General features: G+C 39.8%; 1 protein-coding gene across 1 annotated transcript in view; it reads right to left on the minus strand.

Moving 5' to 3' along the window:
• The window catches only part of Ap1g1 (adaptor related protein complex 1 subunit gamma 1), a 96808-nt gene that overhangs the window by 53510 nt on the left and 28464 nt on the right, over nucleotides 1–14834 (minus strand). Inside the window, exon 2 of the mRNA XM_059264014.1 lies at nucleotides 9122–9325. Within this exon, the coding sequence (XP_059119997.1) occupies nucleotides 9122–9322 (201 nt within the window). The 5' untranslated portion in view covers nucleotides 9323–9325. The remainder of the gene's footprint in view (nucleotides 1–9121; nucleotides 9326–14834) is intronic.

Raw genomic sequence — 14834 nt, forward strand, 5'->3', positions numbered from 1 at the left:
CCATGTGGTGGAAAAAATGGATTTCCACAACTGAACTATGATCTCCTCACACAAGTCATGGAGCGGGGGCTGGAGAGATGGCTCAGAGGTTAAGAGCACTGGCTTGTTCTTTCAGAGGTCATGAGTTCAATTCCCAGCAACTACATGGTGGCTCACTACCATCTATAATGAGATCTGGTGCTCTCTTCTGGAATGCAGGCATACATGCAGGCAGAATACTGTATACATAATAAATAAATAAATCTTTTAAAAAAGTCATGGAGCACATGTGAACACATACATAAACAAATGTTTTGTGTGTGTGTGTGTGTGTGTGTGTGTGTGTAAATTTTTAAAAAGCCAGGCTTAGCAGCAAGCATCTGTGATCCCAGAAATGGGGGTGGGAGGAAGACTGGGCCATGTGCACACCAGGCTGATCCCAAGCATGTACTACTCTGCCACTGTAGCTGAAACTGGGAGCTCCAAGTTTATTAAAGAGATCTTTTCTCAAAAAGTGAACTGAAAAAGCAACCGAGGATTTTAACCCACATTGGCCTCCACATGAGCCCACATGGCCAAGTGCACCAGCACAGCACACACATACCAAAAAGAAAAGAGCAGCCAACAGATTTCTGGTTGTCACTTTCCTGAAGCAAATACAAATGTCTCCTTTTACCAGTGTTTAATATGGCTGTCCAGAGAAAAAAGGTGCTCCACTCTGTTAGCTTTTAGAAGACTCTTAACAGGAGGTCAGGAGCACGGATGCATTTGCTTGAAAATTTAACAATGGAGATTTATGCTCATTTGTTTTATTTTACCATTAAAAAAATAACTCCCGGGCTGGAGAGATGGCTCAGTGGTTAAGAGCACTGGCTGCTCTTCCAAAGGTTCTGAGTTCAATTCCCAGCAACCACATGGTGGCTCACAACCATCTGTAATGAGATCTGGTTCCCTCTTCTGGCCTGCAGGCATACATGCAGAAAGAACACTGTACATAATAAATAAATAAATCTTTAAAAAATAAAAAATTAAAAAAAATAAGTCCCTATTTAACACAGACACGCACACACACACACACACACACACACACACACACACACACAGATACACTTTTGAAAAACAAAGCTTGCTACAATTACTATGTAGCCTAGCAACATCTTTACAGACCAGAAACTTTTTTTTTCATATTTCTGACAGAGAAAAACAAAACTCTAAAACCTAGCATTCATATTGAAGAATCACTTCTCTTAAGAAAAATAACTATGAAATATTTTATTCAAAAATATATAAGCCGGGCGGTGGTGGCGCACGCCTTTAATCCCAGCACTCGGGAGGCAGAGCCAGGCGAATCTCTGTGAGTTCGAGGCCAGCCTGGGCTACCAAGTGAGTTCCAGGAGAGGCGCAAAGCTACACAGAGAAACCCTGTCTCGAAAAACCAAAAAAAAAAAAATATATATATATATAAAAACTCTAATACTAGCTGACATACCAACTACCTTTATTTATTTATTTTATTTATTTATTTTTTTTTTTTTGGTTTTTCGAGACAGGGTTTCTCTGTGTAGCTTTGCGCCTTTCCTGGGACTCACTTGGTAGCCCAGGCTGGCCTCGAACTCACAGAGATCCGCCTGGCTCTGCCTCCCGAGTGCTGGGATTAAAGGCGTGCGCCACCACCGCCCGGCCCAACTACCTTTATCAATCAACATTCTGCACTACTTAATGTGGAGGTCAGGTGAGGCCTGAAAATTTAGAGTTCTGTGCATAAGAGGCTAATAGTTTATCACTCTGTCAATAAACCTGAGATCCTTTTGTTTTGTTGTTTTTGAGACAGTATCTCATGAACCCTAGGCTGGTCTCAAATTCACAATGGAACTGAGAAATGACTTTGAACTCTTTGATCCTGCCTCCACCTTCCAGGTGCTGAAATTACAGACTTGTGCCATTTGAACTCAACTCAGGGCCTGTGGCACGCTAGGCAAGCACTCTGCCAACTCAGCTACATCCACAACCATTTGTTTTTTACTGTACGCCAGTGTCTCTCCAAGTTGTCCAGGCTGGCTTTGCGCTTGCAATCCTGATTAAGTAGCTAGATTACAGGTCTGCACCACCAGACCTGGCTTACTTTAAATATATATAGATATAGATATATAGATAGATACGTTATATATTATATATATCTATATATGTTATATATCCTAACTTCAACTGAAGCCTCTGTATGTTAATAAGATTCAGAACCATTTGCTTCCTTCCTCTCAGTTTCAGAAGTAACCAACCACCCAAAACTGCTGTCCCTACTATACATGTAGAAAAGCTGTTTTGGGTGTTTAAACATTTAAACATTTAAAAATATATCATATCCCTGATCTTCTCACTCCCCATCAATACAAACTCTAATTCACATTTACTGTATCATTTGTTCTACTCCCCACCCCACACCCCTACTTGTGAATATAAACTTACCTACTGTTTTTGAGACCAAATAGGTTGTTTCCAATGTTTTACTAGGAAAAACAATGCTGTAATGAATACAGTTACACTGTTTTGACATAATGGACAAGAACTGCTTTCCATTATATAAGTTAAATGGCTTGATCAGATGCAGGTTTTTCAGTGAGGTTTGTTTTGATCTTGCAAATATGTGCCACCCTCAGGTAGCAATATTCACTTTCATCAGGGGGCACTCTATCATCTTTCTTCCTCAGACATCAGCAGTACTTCTGATCACCAGGTGTTGCAAGATGGTAACAGTCTAATTCTCTTACACTCCCCTCTTTATCGGCTAAACAAAAATTCTAAGAAGCAACATCTCTATACAGATCATCAGATTACCATCAATTCTTCTGAAACACTGTAAAGAAAAGTAAAGATGAATGTTTCTTTCCTTCTATTGGCCAGTTTCAAAATGAGTTAATTCTGTAGTATCTTTTAAGGATGACCAATGAAGTTCATAAAATTTTGTTTAAATATTAGCTTGCCTTCATGGGTACTAACCTGCTTGATGCTGAAGATGGGCTTCTACGGTAGAGCACACACTTAGCAAGTTTAGGGCCTGGTTTCAACACCCGCATTGCTAGATTGGGGGAGGGCTCGTCTTTTTTAATCAATTACACTATTAACCTCAATATTCAGTCACCAGTTGGGAGCATAAAAGACTCTTCCAATGACTACTGAAACCTCTAGTAACAACCTCTGTAGCTAGTCTTTCTGGCTCCTGACATTGACTAATGGTTCTAACTTGTCTTGTACATTTCTTAACCTGCATTTAGGATCTGTCATCACTCTAAGGGGCTCAGAGACTTTTAAAGTGAAATAGCATTTGGAGATCACAATCAAGGTCTGTTAATGGTGTGATCATTGTTTTTAGGATTTTTGTTTGTTTGTTTTTGGAGACAGGGTTTCTCAGTATAGTTTTTTGTTTGTTTGTTTGTTTGTTTGTTTGTTGTGCCTTTCTTGGATCTAGCTCTGTAGACCAGGCTGGCCTTGAACTCACAGACCCTGGCTCTGCCTCTCAAGTGCTGGGATTAAAGGCATGTGCCACTACTGCCCGGAGTTTTTAGGACTTTTATTTCTTTTTCTTCTTTGAGACAAGTTCCATATATCCCAGGCTGGCCTCAAATTCTATATAGCCTAGCATGACTTTTAACTTCTGATCCTCCTGCCTCCACCTCCAGAGTGCTGAGATTACAGGTATACATCATAACCCAAGACTTTGTGTATCTAGGCAAATACCCTCCCATCTGAGCTACATGCTCAGCTCCTGTTTTTTAGGGCATGTTAAGGGACAAAACAAAATGAAGTAAGGTAATATATGTGTTTGAATACTGGTAAGGTCAGTCTAGCAATATAAAAGAAAATCTACAAAGAGACTATAGCAGCAGAGTAGCTATTAATAAAAATCACTAATAGTGGTTAAAAGAGAAAACCATGACTATTTCAGCACACAGTGAAAAGGCAGTTCATGAAATTAAATATCAAGAGTTTTCTTATGACAAAGGAAAACCATGACTATTTCAGCACACAGTGAAAAGGCAGTTCATGAAATTAAATATCAAGAGTTTTCTTATGACAAAGGATAACTACCTAAACCCAATGACAGTCACCATATTTAGTCATAATATGTAGTTTAAGGATTTTTAATAAGGATGACTACTATCACTGTCTTTTTCTTTTCCTCCTCTTTTTTTTAATAGTGTCTTTCTATGTCGTCCTGGTGTCTTGGAGGTTGCTGGCCTCCAACTCACAGAGATCCTCCTGCCTCTGCCTCCCAAGTGCTGGAATTAAATACTATCTCTTTTTAATACTGCAGTACCTATACAGTGTAGTAAGCAGATGAGAAAAGTGTTATAAAGGAGGGAAAAAAAATTGCCTTTGTTCTCAGGTAACAGTACTAACCACATAGAGAGCAACTCTGAGAACCAAGTTCAATAATGTTGCTAGGCAAAGAAATATATAAAAACTGTATTTCTGGGGAGATGGAGAAATGGCTCAACAATTAAGAGCACTGAGTGCTCTTCCAGTGGGCCTGGGCCCAACCAAGCGGTTAACAACCAGCTGTGACTCCAGTTCCAAGGCATCTGAGACCCTCTTCTGGCTTTGTTGGACAATACATGCACACGGTACATAGGCATATAGGCAGGCAAGACACCATACACATGAAACTAAATCTCAATTAAAAATTGAGTTTGTCCTGGGCAGTGGTGGTGCACGCCTTTAATCCCAGCACTTGGGAGGCAGAGGCAGGCGGATCTCTGTGAGTTCGAGGCCAGCCTGGTCTACAGAGCGAGATATCCAGGAAAGGCACAAAGCTACACAGAGAAACTGTCTCGAAAAACCAAAAAAAAAAAAAAAAAAAAAAAAAAAATTGAGTTTGTTTTTAAAAAAAAACTATATTTATGACACAATTGTTAAAAAAAATTAAAGAACAAAGCATGTGTATGCGTGCATGCACAGACAGACAAATCTTTAAGGATACAGTTTGTAATTAGGGACAGAAGCTTTGGAGAAGCTGCAGAGAAATGTCTCTTAGAATGCATGAGACTTCATGGCAAGCACTGTGTTTCAGGGTTACCAAGTCGAGGACAGCTGGAGTACACTGACAGGAATGACGCACACACAGGAAACGGGACAGAGCAGGCAGGCTGAACCCAGGGAGAAACAGAACGCTGCCCAGCCCTCTGACTGCCACCTGGACATCGTGTTGCCAAAGCTTCTGACCTTTCTAACTATAGAAGAAGCCTATACTTCTATGTGAAGTTCCTTCATTTGCATAGATCGGCAGCAAATTCAAAACAATTTTCCAAAAGACAACTGTAGAAAATTTGGTCCTGGATCCCAGTTTTCTATTCCTAAAATAAACTTTAGATACTCAACTTGTGATCAACAAGATGGCTCGGAGAGTAGAGGCACCTTTGACTAGGCCTACAGACTGAGTTCCCTCCCCAGATCCATCTGGGCAGAGAAAGAAAGACAATCCCTGCAAGTTGTCATCTTCCTGTCCCATGTGCACCACACACATACATAGATATGGAACAGGAAACTTCGGAGACGGTGTCTAAACGACACAAGTGAAAGGTTACACACCTTTGGAGAAATGTTTTACTATTTCTGGTATAAAATGCTATGGGTACTGTTTCTGACATAAACGCTGATGATAAAGATGAATGGAAGACAATCTCTTAGAATTCAGTACTTCCAAAAGCTGTGTTTGCTCTCCTCCAGGAAATGATAAAATAGGTAATGTTTTATGTACAAATCATAAATGTCTAACATTTATTAACTCAGTCTTCATAATAGCCCTATGTAGAGGTTAGGATTGTCTCCATTTTACAGATGAGGACACTGACATACCATGGTCAAAGAGCTTAAAGAGAAGGAAAAAGGTGGGGGAGACAAGACAGGAGAAGGGGGGAGAGAAGAAGAGAGGGAAGGAAAGGGGAACAATCCAAACTCTTGTTCCCAATCACTGGACAGGAAAACAGGAAAGGTGGAGTTCACCCTGGACAGTCTGGCCCCTGCAGGCTTGTTCTTGGATTCTGGCATTGGACCTGTGGAGCTAACTGCCCCTCTCCTGCTCTGGCCGACTCAACAACAGCTACACTGGCCTGTTTTGAGTTTCTCCTCCTAATTCTGACTTTGAACTATTTTATTCTTTTAAATCGATGCTGGAAGTTTTTGCTGTCTTGGTCACTTTGTTGTTTGGCAGGATTAAAATAAATAAACTTAATGGAAATAACTATTTATAGAATTTAACTAAGCACAAAAACTGAATACGTGTTACGTAAGGCTGAAGTATAGTCTAGTATTTATTTACTAGCTGAATAAATTTAAACAAGTCACTTAAAACTCTGAATTTAATTTTTTTTTCTGGCTCCCTCTCCATAGGATATCTACCTCCAGGTTTTACTGTAAAACTTAAATGAGATTTTTCTTTAAGTGGCTACTAAAAAAATTTACATTTTTTTTGGGTCTCATTAAAAATTTTTCTTGGTATTAAAAAAATTTTTTTCTTGGCATTTTTGAGACAGGGTTTTACTATGTAGCCCAGGCTTGCCTCAAATTTGCTATGTAGCCCAAGCTAGCCTCAAAAGTGCAGCAATCCTCCTGCCTCGGCCTCCCAAGTGCTGGGATTACAGGCATGCACCACCATGCCTGGCTCTTCACATTTTGTTTCTATTGACAGCATCATGCTAGACACTGCATTAAAAATTAAAAAGAAACAAGTAAAATTAGTTTTAATAATATATTTTATTTAACCAATTTATCTAAAGTATCATTTCAACATATCATAGAAAGTTTTCAATATTTTACACTTTTGTGTATGAGGCTTCTAAATACAGTATGTACTTTACACTTATAGCACATTTCAATTTGTATACATTTTCAGTAGAAATATTTTAACTATATTTCAATTTCATAAAATATACAGATAAACTCACGTATCCAAGTTGCTTAAAACACATTTAAAAGTTTTCCAATAACTGAATCAATACTCAAGAAAATTTTATTTTAATAGTCACCTTAGTTAAATTAGCTGTATTTCAAGAGCTCAATGACCAGCATATAGCTCCTGACTACCAAAATGAACAGCCCATCTGACAAATAAAATGCAATTACAGGGCAGCTGTTATACACAATTAAACAAGAATGGCTGCTCCTCATACCTGGAAGTGACAGAATCAAGATATGAACCTTTTTTATGGGCATATTATAAAGGAAATTAAGACATGAATAAAGAAGGAACTTGTTTAAGTAAAAGAAACAGAGTAATGGACTTAAAATTATAATTCTTAGCCCCAAACAGAAATATCTTTATTTTTTTAACCAAAATTTTACCATAGCTTTCTTGAATATTCACTCTTTTCAACTAAAAATTTAGTTTTATCAAATAATTAAGTTGCAAATATTCCCCAAAAAGTCACCTATACCTTGAAAGTTATTACTTTTAATGTGGTACTATGGATCAAATGTAGGCCTTACATATACTAGGAAGGAATTCCACCACTAAACTATACCTTGACCCATGTAATTTTATTTAATCATGTTATAGAAATGAACCTTAACTCTGTGTGTATGTATACATGTGCATACAGGAGTATCTTTTTTCAAAACAAAATCTCCAAACATTAAATCTACTCTGACTTTAGATTCAAGAGTTTCCCCCTTAGAACTCTCTTGGGGATACATAAATGTGCTGTTCACAAGATGTTAACACTGGGCATCTCCCATTGGAAGGATTCTGAGTCTTTTCTCAACCAGGTTACCTTTTCTTTTTAAAGCTCAATTCTAATATCACACTTCTATAAATCTGACTTGATGTTTCAAATGAAAACCAACCAAGACTATATGGACACCCATGTTTTCTATTATGCCATGTAGTATACAGCAATCATTTGGATCAAATTTAAGTAGCCTATACCTTGAAATATTAGCATCTTTAGGCTCTGATTCCATTAATTCTATAAGAATAAAATATAAAATTTGTATCAAAGGAGGCACCAGTTATATTTTTTTTAGAAAACTGCTAACGACAGATGTGAATAACAGCGCTATTTAGGACTACTCTCGTGGAAATCAAATAATGAATGAACGCATCCACAGGAGATCGCTGCTATTTTTGCTGCTCACTTTCTTCTAACCCAGTCTCCTTTCTTCTTACAGTAATACCTTAGTTTTCCTCAGAACTAATGCTCTTCCGTGCCTAATTGTGTATCTCTAAAGAAGCTGACTCCACTTACAGCCCTCAACGTAAGAGAACACTGACTGAGAGCAGTATGACAAAACTCCGTCTGAGGACTGTTTTAAGAGGCAGGAGCTAAATAGACAAGCTGCCTGCTGTCCCGACAGACGTGTCAAGTTATCTGAGAAAGGCCATGTGAGTACTTCTTCCCTAGAGTTGTACTTCCTTTCAATTTTGCAGTCCATTCCTTTAAAAAGACTAGTTAGCATTGACTTATGTAGAATAGAATTTGAGACTAAAAATGTTCTTAAGAAATTTTTAAACAACTCATATTTCTTCTATGACTAAACCCTAAGCCCCTTTTATCACAATAAAAGCATCAAAAGAAAAAAGCACCTGCAACTGAAACCATCATCCTCAGTGCAGACTGGAGAAAGCAAAGAGCAGACATTTGTGTCAGGAAGAGAATCAGCAGGCAGACAGAGTTGAACAAGAGTGGCAGCAACTAAGACTTGAGGAAATCGGGACAAAATAAAATGCAAGTACCTGGCATCCACTTAGTATCTTTAACTTAAAAGCATCTGTCATGACATTTTCCCATATATCATACACAAGGAAAGTAACTAAGAAAACAATCAGCAAACACTAATTAAATATTCATTATAGCCCAGGTCCTCTGGCAGAAGTAGTCCTCTGGTTAGTCTGGTAAATATTTAAGCTAGGGGCCACCACTGAAAAGGAAAAAAACCTCTGATCCACATAAAGAATTACAAGAGAGAACAAACGAGGGAATATCATGCCTTTCCAGGTACACGATTGCTCTCTCCATCCTACCCTTGGTGCCACAATGATCAGACTGCAAACTACAGGCACCTCCCTGCCAGGAAAGGTTTGATTGGTTCCCTAAGTCACTGTCATCAAAAAAGAAGTGTCCTTGCTAGATGTGGTCTCCCCTCAGCCTACCTGTCCAAAGTGAGCAGGGTAGCCCAGCATGTGCATATATAGTAATTTTGCCACATTCCGACACCGGTATGTATTGTCTTCTTCTCTAAATGATGACCGGATTGCAGCACATTCTTTCTGGATCATTTCTCGTTCCTCAGCTTGGGTTCGGGCTGTCCGGATGGTCCGGATCAGCTCCCGCAATCTGATGGGGGCTGGCATCCTCTGGATATGGAAAGACATAAAATAGAAATGTTAATATTGTTTGCTTCCAAAACCATTCATACAACTTCCTATATAATATACTGGCTGGTTTTTAAGAATGCAAGACTTTTTAAATCCAGCTTAGATACAATAAAGTTTGATAATAAGCTTCAAAGACATTACATGTAAATCCTGCAACTTAGTAAATTTCTAGAAAGACTACAAAGGGCTAACAAAACAAGACACAGAAACATTAATGTCTGCCAGATATGATGGCTCCTTCCTGTAATCCCAGCATTAGAAAGGCAGAAGTAGGAAAATTACCATGAGTTCAAGGCTAGCCTGGGATTCATAATGAGTTCCAAGCTAGCCTGAGATACAAAGCAAGATCCAATGTTGCAAAGGGGGAGGGGAGATAATATATCTACATATCTCACAAGAAAATTGAAATATTAACTAATCATTAAGGTAATTAGGAAAAACCTATGCCTGACTTCAGGAAAGACAGGCATTTTCTGTTCAACTAATCCTAAATTCAACACAGCTCAATAAAGTATTAAATGAGTGACAGCTCAACACTGCAAAGAATGAGAAATTAGAAGGAGGCAACCGTCAGGTTAAACAGCAATCATCTGTCCACCAAACAGCATTTTGGTACACTGGGTATATTGTGAAAATACACTTTTAGAGAAGTTAGAAAAGGAACTAGAGAGACAGCTCAGCTGGGAGAGTACTTGCCTATCACTCATGGAGTCCTGAGTTTAAATCCCCAACACCAATAATATCTGGTGGGGGAAGGGGTTGTGCTGTGTGTGTGTGTAGTGAAGGGGGTGGTCCTAATCCAACACATCAAGAGGCAGATGCAAAGACGAGAAATTTAGAATCATCAAGTTTGACGTCAGCCTGGCTACATAAAACCTGGTTTCAAAAATAATTTTTTTTTAAGTTTTTAAAAAGTGAGATGAGCCGGGTGGTGGTGGCACATGCCTTTAATCCCAGCACTCAAGGGGCAGAGGCAGGGGGATCTCTGTGAGTTCGAGGCCAGCCTGGTCTACAGAGTGAAATCCAGAACAGGCACCAAAATTACACAGAGAAACTCTGTCTTGAAAAAAAACAAAAAAAAAAAAAAAAAAAAAAAGTGAGATGAAGACAAAAATAAGCTAACCTCCAAAAGTAGCTCTATTAAGTGTCAGAAAGAGTTTTAAAAAAAATAAGTAATCTGTAACAGCCAAAACAAGCATAAGGGAAAATAAAATAATCAAGTTGGAAATTTTGTACTATTTAACTTTAAGGATTATTACAAAGTTATAGATACTGTAGAATTGAATTTAAGGAGAGACTTAGAGAATGGCAGAGCAAAATGTAAAGTTCAAAATGCTCAACTAGTTTTCAGTAAAGTAGCAAAACCATTCAACAGGAGAAAGACTAGTTCTTTAGCAAAAAGTGTCAGTACAAGTGGATTTCTATCTGGGGGGAAAATCAATGCTGGGCCAATAAGCTAGCTCAGTAGGTAAAGGCCTGACAACCTGTGTTCAATCCTCATGTCCTCAGATGGTAGAAAGAGCCAGCCAAATCCCACAAGTTGTTCTCTGACCTCCATTCAAGCACCATGCTATAAGCCTACATACACACACGCATACACATACACCCAGACAGAAATATAACAAAAATCAGGTACTTCATGGGGGGAGGGCAACACATTTCTAATAAATGATGTCTATTCAGAATATATAAATTTTATAATTCAATAACAAGGCAAGTTTATTTTTTACTTATTTATTATCTGTCCGTCCGTCCGTTTGTTTGTTTATTGGTTTTTTGAGACAGGGTTTCTCTGTGTAGTTTTACTGCCTGCCCTGGATCTCGCTCTGTAGACCAGACTGGCCTCGAACTCAGAGATCCACCTGGCTCTGCCTTACGAGTGCTGGGACTAAAGACGTGTGCCACCACTGCCCAGCACAAGTTTATTTTTAAATGGGTAAAAGATTCCTAAGGACACTTCCCTAGAAAAAGACACACAGAGGCTAAAGACACAGCTCAGTTGATAAAGAGCGCTTTCTCAATATACACAAAGCCCTAGCACCATGTAGGCATAATGGTGCATACCTATAATCCCAGCACTTGGGAAGTAAAAGCAGAAGAATCAGAGATTCAAGGTTATCATCATCAGCTACATAACAAGTTCAAGGCTAGTTTGAGCTACATGAGACCCTGTCTCAAAATAAAATAATATACAAATGGCCGTAAGCATATCAAAAGATACTTAAAAGAAAATGCTATTTAAATCATAGTAAGATGGAATCAACTAACCTGGACCCATAGGGGCTCACAGAGACTGAACCAACAGTCAGGTAGCCTACATGGGTCTGACCTAGGCCCTTCCCATATATGTTTTGGTTTTGTGGCTTGGTCTTCTTGTGGGATCCCTAACAGTGGGAACAGGGGCTATCTCTGACTCTTTTGCCTGCTTTTGGGACCCCTTTCCCCTCATTGGGTAGCTTCATCCAGCTTTTTTTGTTAATATTTTTTAATCTTTGATTTTTATGTGGAAGGGTGTTCTGCTTGCATGTGTGTCTGGGCACCACATTCACGCAGTGCTCTTGGAGGCCAGAAATGGCTGTCAGATCCCCTGTAACTGTAGTTACAGATGGCTGTGAGCCAACATGTGGGTACTGGGAATTGATCTCAGATCCTCTGGATGAGCAGCCAGTGCTCTTAACCAGTGAGCCATCTCTCCAGCCCCTTCATCCAGCTTTAATATGAGGAGAGTTGCCATTGCAATTGATATGCCATGTTTGGTTGTTATCCCTGGCAGGCCTGCCCTTTTCTGAAGGGAAATGTAGGAGAAGTGGATTGGGGGGGGGGGGGGGGGGGGGAGCTGGAGTGGGAGGAGAGGAGAGAGAGAAAACTGCAGTCGGGATGTAATATATGAGAGAAAAATCACAGTGAGAAACTACAGACAACAGAATGGCTAAAATTAAAGATGCATATCAAACACCAAGGATTAAAGTTCCGAGTAACTGAACTGGTAAAGACTGCTCACAGGAATAAGAGTGGTCCAACTACTTTGGAAAACAATTTGACAGTTTCACAGAAAGCTAACTATATCCAGCACATTCAGAAAATCTATCCAGCCTGAAGCAGTTGTTCACTCCTTTAAATCCAGCATTTGAGAAGTAGAGGCAAAATCAGCAGTTCAAGATCATCACTGGCTACACAATGAGTTTGTTGGGAGGGAGGGAGGGAGGGAGGGAGGGAGGGAGGGAGGGAGGGAGGGAGGGAGGGAGGGAGGGAATAAAAAAAAAATCTATTCAGCCAGGCAGTGGTGGTGGTGCACGCCTTTAATCCCAGCACTCGGGAGGCAGAGGCAGGCAGATCTCTGTGAGTTTGAGGCCAGCCTGGTCTACAGTGTCCAGGACAGGCTCCAAAGCTACACAGAGAAACCCTATCTTGAAAAAACAAACAAAAAAAATTGAAGAAAAAAAATTTTTTCAACATTATCCAAGACAGATATTTACCCACAAGAAATGAAAAATCCAACTCCTCACTAAGACTTGTGCACAAATGTTCATAAACACTTCATTTATAATTTAAAAAAATTAGAAACAGCCCAAATGTCTATAAAAAGATGAATGTATAATGGCTTTGCCATAACATGAAATTTCTTTTTTTTTTAAAAAAGATTTATTTATTTATACAGTATTCTGCCTGCATGCCTGCAGGCCAGAAGAGGGCACCAGATCTCATTACAGATGGTTGTGAGCCACCATGTGGTTGCTGGGAATTGAACTCAGGACCTCTGGAAGAACAGCCAGTGCTCTTAACCTCTGAGCCATTTCTCCAGCCCGAAATTTCTTAAACAGTTCTTCAAAAAACATTCTGTCGAGCAAAGTACAAGAGTACACACTCTCTCCCCTCATTCATAGGGCTCTACTGGAAAAATAGAACTAATCAAAAGTAATGATGGAGGAAGGAATGAATGGTTGTCTTGAGGGTAGGGATGGAGACTGACTACGTATAAGAAATCTACAGTGATGGACATTCACAAGCTGTGTACACATACTTCTCAAAACTCACTGAACTTCACATTTAAATAGGTACATAAAACCTCAAAAATGCTAAGAAAGTAAAAATTACAAAATTGGGGCTGGGCATGGTGCTCATGCCTCCAAAGGTAGAGGAGCTCTGTGAGTTCAAGGCCAGCCCAGTCTATATAGTGAGTTCCAGGTAGCCAGCAGCTACGTAGCAGAACCTGGCAGGGAGGGGGTAAAAAAGTAAATGAAGAAACTGCTATCTTTTTTTTCTTTTTTGGGGGGGTGGGTGGGCGGGGGGGTTGAGACAGAGTTTCTCTGTGTAACTTTGTGCCTTTCCTAGAACTCTGTAGCCCAGGCTGGCCTCGAATTCACAGAGATCCTCCTAGCTCTGCCTCCCAGTGCTGGGATTAAAGGCATGCGCCACCACCGCCCGGCTTTACTGCAATCTTCAGATGAAGATATCCGTCTTCTTCAGTACACTATTACCAGCTGCTGAATTCTTAAATCAGTGATTTCAAGTGTTGTTCGAACCAAAACACCAGGTGGATAACCCACTCTCATCAATTCCCTGTAGCATTAATCTTCAAGTTGGGAACAATACACTGGAAATTTGGGGAAAAGCTATCTAGGTACTGTTACCCTCTTAGAAGAGGGGCCATATTGGCCCTCTGGAACCTGTGTAACTCAAGCTACATATATCTAGAGGTTCTTGTGCTCACAGAGAAGCACTAGGGGAACCAGGAATGTTAAAGACACAGGGCTGTCTCTTCAAAGGGAGAGATGTATAACCTGTTTTCTGCCCAGAAGGTTGGGAATGGATGTGGATAGTCTGGTGACCTCTGCCATTATCTGTAGGGCCAGGCCACACCTGGCTCCCCCAGACTCTTACGTTTATCTCAGACATTCTCCCTAGACCCTAGCTTATGCACTGTTTCTCAGTCAACAGATCTCATCTTTATGGAAGAGGTCATATGTACTTTGAAAAGAGTTTCAATGTAATCATGTCTTAAGCTTTGTTGTACATGCAGATTGAGTTAATTATCACCAGGAAACTTTCTTCCAAAATTGTTCTGTGCTTATATATGCTTAACTAAGCTGCCCGGTGTCGGACTATAGAAGTTTAAACCAACACTAGCTACTGAGTAGTGTTGAATCAGATTTTCTTCTTGTCTCACTCAGATCGACACTTTGTTGGCCCTGGTGGTCCCAGAGAGCCCCCACACTGCCTGTGTATTACTGTTACATTTTATGAGAAAAGTCAGGGGTCTAGCATTTGAAGTTTACAAAAATATTTTTATATTCATTATCTCATTTGTCCTGTTCTTTCTTTGGTTTTGAAACAGAGTTTTGTATCATTCAGGTTGGCCTGAAATTGCTACTAAACCTCTGATACTCCTATTTCTGCCTCCCAAATGCTCAGATTAAAGGTATGTGCCACTATGCCTAGTCTATATGGTGCTGGGAAGAAAAGCCCAGAGGTCTGTGCATGCTAGGCA

This window comes from Peromyscus eremicus, chromosome 5, assembly GCF_949786415.1.
Source record: "Peromyscus eremicus chromosome 5, PerEre_H2_v1, whole genome shotgun sequence".
Lineage (NCBI taxonomy): Eukaryota > Metazoa > Chordata > Mammalia > Rodentia > Cricetidae > Peromyscus > Peromyscus eremicus.